The 6,000-nt window shown below is 45.1% G+C and overlaps 1 protein-coding gene across 17 annotated transcripts in view; it reads right to left on the bottom strand.

Annotated features, from left to right (window-relative positions):
- Positions 1-284: 284 nt before the first annotated feature.
- The window catches only part of KEL (Kell metallo-endopeptidase (Kell blood group)), a 46,556-nt gene continuing 40,840 nt past the window's right edge, over positions 285-6,000 (bottom strand). For 11 of the 17 annotated variants that reach the window (XM_077823665.1, XM_077823629.1, XM_077823639.1 and 8 more), the window contains one exon: positions 285-639. In XM_077823665.1, the coding sequence (XP_077679791.1) occupies positions 486-639 (154 nt within the window). In that variant the 3' untranslated portion in view covers positions 285-485. Of the gene's footprint in view, positions 640-1,569; positions 2,406-6,000 lie in introns of those variants that run through there. The other 6 variants (XR_013346809.1, XR_013346810.1, XM_077823674.1 and 3 more) reach the window with 6 other exon arrangements.

Genomic DNA, 6,000 nt, shown 5'->3' with positions numbered 1-6,000 from the left:
TGGGATACACACTACACCATCCTTAAATTGGGAACAGGGTCCAGTTGGTCCCCTGGGGTCTCTGTAGGGAACATGCTCCTGGGAGTTACCTTTCCAGCGACTGCACCCATTTTAAACAGGGACAAGTTGATTGCAAGTAGTGATCAAGAAATGAAAAACTCCATAGCCCAATCTCATTCCCCTTGAGCCATCCGGTGTGCACTGCCTATATCTGGGGATCATATGGAACCTGTGGTGTCTTGTGTACTAGAGTATCCTTGAATCAAGGCACTGAGACTTGATAGTGGTATTCATAAACAGTGATCTTTATTGATCTCACCTGCACGGCAGGACATATATACAGCACTCACTAAAGGCCAGATATTCAAGGGAGCTCAGCACACTGCGGGTCCTATTGTGGCACTAATGGCCCTCACTGTGCTGAGCCTTTGTGAACATTTGGCCACAAACTCCTGAAGTCTTGTCCCAGCCAGCATGGCCTGGGCTCATGGTAGAAACAGGGAAAGATTACCTGGGGCAAGTCTCTTTTTGGATTGTTTCAAAGTCCCAGTCAGGAATCTGGAGATGGCCGCAGAACATCCCAGGATGTAGAAAGTCATATTCCATCCAGCCCATTCAGTCTTCTGATAAATTCCTAGGCTTGAAAGAAATGGTATCCTGAGCATAAGGCTAAAAATCCCAGGCACCCAGGAAAGAAGCAAATACCTGAGAGTAGAAGCAGCATCCCCGAAGAAAGAGTGTAAGATTACTTTGGGTTTGACACAGATAAGTTTGTTAACTGACTACTGCCCAACAGTTATATCCAGGAAAGAGTAAATAGCCCAGGAGCCTGTCCCATAGTAATAGATGAAAGGTAGAAAATGTGAAACAAATAGGAGGAATAAGAAAATGTGCAGGGGCGGGAGGGCAAAGGGCAGAGGAACAGCCTATAAATGATGGTGCAAAACTTTCTGCTTAAAATTCCACAAACTTTGTCAGCATCTCCTAACGGCAAATGGAGTTGTGGTTACACCGTGAGTTTGAAAATGATTAGAGAAAATTGCTTCCCAAGCCACACGCTGTAAACCCCATCACTTGAGACATATAACTGTGGTCCAGACAAAGACCTGAACGCTAAACTGTAGTGGACAATCCACTAGAGGCTGGGGGAAAGAGAAGTGACGGACAAGACATGACCTAAAATAACTTTTTCATCTATAATATAAAACTACTCAATAACAGCAGCTGTGTCTCTTCACTGATGATGCTAGAGCACCATCTGGAGGCTGTTTTAGGGCATATGATTCTATTTAAAGCATCTTGAAATCTAGTCATCTCTTTCTTAAGTAGAATGTAGTTTCAGATCCCACCTCTGCCCCGAGTCCCTTTCACATTTTTTATGGTTTTACAAGCACATTTTCCTATTTTTAAAAATGTGATTCTCTCCACTAAAAGAAAAGGAGTACTTGTGGCACCTTAGAGACTAACCAATTTATTTGAGCATAAGCTTTCCTGAGCTACAGCTTCACTTCAATGCAGCTCACGAAAGCTTATGCTCAAATAAATTGGTTAGTCTCTAAGGTGCCACAAGTCCTCCTTTTCTTTTTGCGAATACACACTAACACAGCTGTTACTCTGAATTCTCTCCACTGGCGCTGTGTGAAAGATCTGTACAAACAACAGGGATTCTAGCTAACTGGTAATACAGGGAAACTACTACACAATCCCTTCCCCCTGGCACAAAAACAGAGACAAATATGATTTGTGAAGTCTGTTTCTGTTATAATGTATGAAGTAAAACTTGTAACAATCATAGGTACAACATGTTCAGAGTGAAGTGTGATTTTCAGATCAGTGGTCTCCCTTTAATTATGGTCTTAGAGTTTACTAGCCCAATTTCCTTAGCCTCCCTTTTAGTTTTGTACAGTCTTTGCTGTAAGTAAATCATGATCCGACAGATTCCCAAAGTGCTTTCCCACTCTCTCCACATTCTAGGTTCTTGTTAGCAGTGAGTCCTTGCTCCATTCTGAAGGGGACTCTTCCTCCCCCCCCCCACCCCCAGTTCACAGGGCAGATGCACAACAGAGTATGACATCACAGTATGTCACAAGGGCCTAGTGATGTCATAGCCCACCCTGAGCTGGAGTCAGTCTGCCAGGAGGATCCTGAGTCCTTCATTAATTCAAGGGGCAATGAGTACAGGCATCTCCTGCTGGACGGGAGAGGTGGAGGAGGGGTGATCCAATCCTGATGGTTTCCCTGGGGTACACCATCCATCTGTTGGCCGCACTCCTGGCCACCCACTTCTTGGTGTTCTCTGATGCCTTCATACCATCAAAAAGCCAGACCATGCTCCATGGAGTCAAGGACAGGAAGCTTGAGGGAAGGAGCTCACCACCAGGTTAGAGAGGCTGTCTCTGGCTTTCCTATGTGGAGAGACAATGAGGAGAGAGGATGGACTGAGAAGATGGCAGAGTGGGAAGGAAGAAAGGATGTGGTGAAGGAGGGGTTACAGTGTGAGGATTTAAAAAAAAGGGAGGGTTCAAGGGGACAGCTAGAGATGGAGAAAGAGGGAGGGGAATGGATAGAAAAGCGGGAATGGGGTTGGCAAAGAGGAATGAGAGGGAAAAAGGAATGGGACGGGGAGGGAAGAAAGGTGATAAGAAGTGACAGCATAAGGGAAGGGTACATATAAAGAGAGGCGATTTCAGAGGAGCTTGTTTTTTAGTTATCTATAGGTGCAATGCCTCAACTCAATAAGGCCCTACTCTGGACCAGGGCCTCTGAGTGGTACTATGATATGTAAATGATGCATACCCAGTCTGGCACTCTGTCCTTCTCTAGGGATGGCTAGGCCAACTAGAAATTGGTAAGCCTGCTGCAACTGTTGCTGAAAATTCTGTCTTTTAGCTCAGGCAGCAGAGGCTCCTGCATTAAGATCCAGAGGTCTCAGGTTTGCTCCCTGCTGCTGATGACCCATCCAGGAGTGTCGGTGTTACAAACATAATTACTAAATGATACAGTCCTGCCATTTTCTCACTCATGCCAGCTGAAATGCCACTCATAGGCAGGGAGCAAGGTTTCCCCTTCATCCGCTCAGCTCCCCTTCCCAGCAGGGCTTGCTCTCAGAGCTTCTCTGAACAGGCATCCAAGGCTTCCTCCCCTTGCCCCACCCTCACTTGGCCCCACTGCTTTCTACCTCACTTGGGGAGAGAGAAGTGAGCAGGCTGTGAGCTTGTGCACATTCCACCTCCAGCAGCCTTCTGTGCAATGAGGGAGATGGGACCAGAGTTCACAAGTTCAGGGAGAGCAAAGGCTCTGGGAGAGGGGCACTGGATCCCTGTGGGAAGAGGGAAGGCAGAAAAGGGGAGGTGAAAGGGATGGGAGAGACCAAAGAGAGAGAGAGGGCCAACCATGAAGAAATAAAGGTAGGAGGGACTAGATGAGAGATTGTTGTTGAGAAAGGGAAAGGGAGGAGGGAAAATGCTGTAGGGTCATGTGGCTCATGCACAGGCCTGGAACTCCTGAGTTCCATTGCCAGATCTGCCACTGACTTGCGGTAGGACCTTGGGCAAGTCTCATCCCTCTTCTTTGCCTCGGTTTCCCCATCTATAATGATCTTGGGTCACAGGTGGGTGAGAGCACCTTCATAGCCTCGGATGACAGTGTAGCATTCATTTACTAGCATTAGCTTTCATTTATTAGCATTAGATGATTTTGCTGGTGTAGAAAAAGTTCATTCACTTCACACAAATCCATAAGCATGTCACACAAGGAGCTACATAGAATTTGGCAGCTATGACAACAATATGGTGAGGGATGGGCTAAGGGGACATGTCTAGGGAGAGGAAGGATAGTGAGGGGAGGGAGTTCGGAAGAGAGAAAAGGGAACAGGAGGGGAAGCAGTTAGGGAGCTGGAGGGGACTGAGTACAGAAGGGAGTGAAGGAGTGAGAGCATGGAGATGGGGTGAGGAGGAATTGAGGGAGAGAATGGAGAAAGGAGTGGGAGGAGAGGAGAGACAGACATAGAAGCAGTAAGAGACCAAAAAGAATGAGAGAACAGACAGGATGGACAGTGAAAGAGGCAGAGAGGACTGAGAGAGGCAGAGAGGAGAGCTTATTCCCCCTCTCGGGTTGCAGGCTGGGAGCAAATGGAAGAAACCTTTGTGGCCTCGTCAACAGGGGAAGGCATGGAGGTGATTGACATGGTGCAGAACGAGGATGCACAAAGACTGAGGAACGCAGTGGTGAAGGATTTGCTGTTGGATCTGGCCATCTCCTTGAACACAGGCAGCATCATGCTCTTTTTTTTATGCGTGACATAGAACCAGAAATCATTGCCATGCTCATGGATGAAGACAACCTGAATGTCTACCTGCGTTTCATGATTGCCTACTAGGCAGCAGTGCTTTTCCACACTACCCACACCCCAGGGAACCTGTGAGACCAAGTGACAACAACAGGCACCTTCCCCATCACCCAGACCTGGCTCATCTCCCAACTCCCTTGAGAACAGCAATAAACCCTCAATCCAAAGCTTGTGGAATCTCTTATAAACCAGACTTCCCCATCTCAGGATCTCCATCCTCTGTCTCCCATCTGCTTTTTATGGCAGAGCAGAGCACTCCTCAGTGAGCTGGGCCAGGGGGCTCTAAAGGGGCTTATGCGCTGCATTGCTATGTTGGTGACCTACCTATGGGTCACAGTCTTAATTCCTTTCTCACCTGGTGCTGCTAAGGTGACAGAGACCCAGTTTCTACAGTGTGGCAGCCAAAATACCTAACGGTCCACCAGCGCAGTGACTCACCCTGTAGGTACTTAATGGTTAATAGTTAAACCAATGACATGGATTGTTCACATGAGAATGAGTGAAAGGAACTTGCTACACAAAGGGCAGCAGCTGGTCCCTCTGGTCTGGTATTCTGTCTCCAACAGGGGCCATTACCAGATGCTTCACATGAAGCTGCAAAGTCCACCATAACTATACAAACATGTGCTTACAGGGGAAGGTATTTCTTAATGCAAGCAGTTAGTGTTTGTTTGATCCATAAACTAGTAGGTCTGATATTCTTTATAAGAGCTGATCCTATCCAATGTCCCTGCAGATATTTTCTTACTCAGATACATCTCAGCCTGCTTTGAATCCCACTTTACTCTGCATCTCCATAATATGTTGAGACAATGAGTTCCACAGGCCAACTATGCCCTGTGTAATAAAGTCAGACACTGTAATGGCCAAAAATGTCCCATATTTAAAGATGTTTCTGTCTTTGAAAGAGCAGCAGTGTAGAGGGCTTACACAATTATGTTACATACATTGCTGGAAAAGAAACTACTGAATGACAAACATTTTTCTCAACTACATTCCAGAGAAAATGTTTTTTTCTTGATTAACAAGGAGTAAAAAAGTCAAAACAGAGCCCAATGTAGATTACTGTAAGAATCAGTTTAAATAATAAAGAATAGGTTTGTTGGAGACATAACACAATCTTTTTTTGATGATGGAAATTATGAGTAAAATAACTAAATACACTTTGAGATACCAATTATAAAAAAAATCACCAAAATAGCCAATAGAAAGCATATGAGAAATATTAAAATTGACCTGCAAAGGATTTTTAAAAATTGGGCTTGTGCCAACTTTTGCTGGCCTGGGAAGGATTTATTAATTTATTTTCCTTCTTTTTTTTTTTTATATTTGAAATTCAGGTCTTGTCCATCCTAAAAGACTTTACAGAAATTGGATAAGTAGGGAAAAGATGACATTACTAGAGTCAACAGAGACTGAAGTCTGAGCAATTGTGATGGGAAAGGTTTATAGATAGTTCAGAACTCTTTGTTTTTATTAAAATCCAATGAATCAACAGTTTGGACAAAGGATGTCTACCCCTTCAGCTGAGCTATGGAAGCTCACAATACAGGTATTCGCAAAAAGAAAAGGAGTTCTTGTGGCACCTTAGAGACTAACCAATTTATTTGAGCATGAGCTTTCGTGAGCTACAGCTCACTTCATCGGATGCA

The sequence above is a fragment of the Eretmochelys imbricata genome, chromosome 1 (assembly GCF_965152235.1).
Source record: "Eretmochelys imbricata isolate rEreImb1 chromosome 1, rEreImb1.hap1, whole genome shotgun sequence".
In the NCBI taxonomy this organism is placed as follows: domain Eukaryota; kingdom Metazoa; phylum Chordata; order Testudines; family Cheloniidae; genus Eretmochelys; species Eretmochelys imbricata.
The sequence above is the reverse complement of the archived record's forward strand: the minus strand, read 5'-3'. Positions and strand labels throughout refer to the sequence as shown.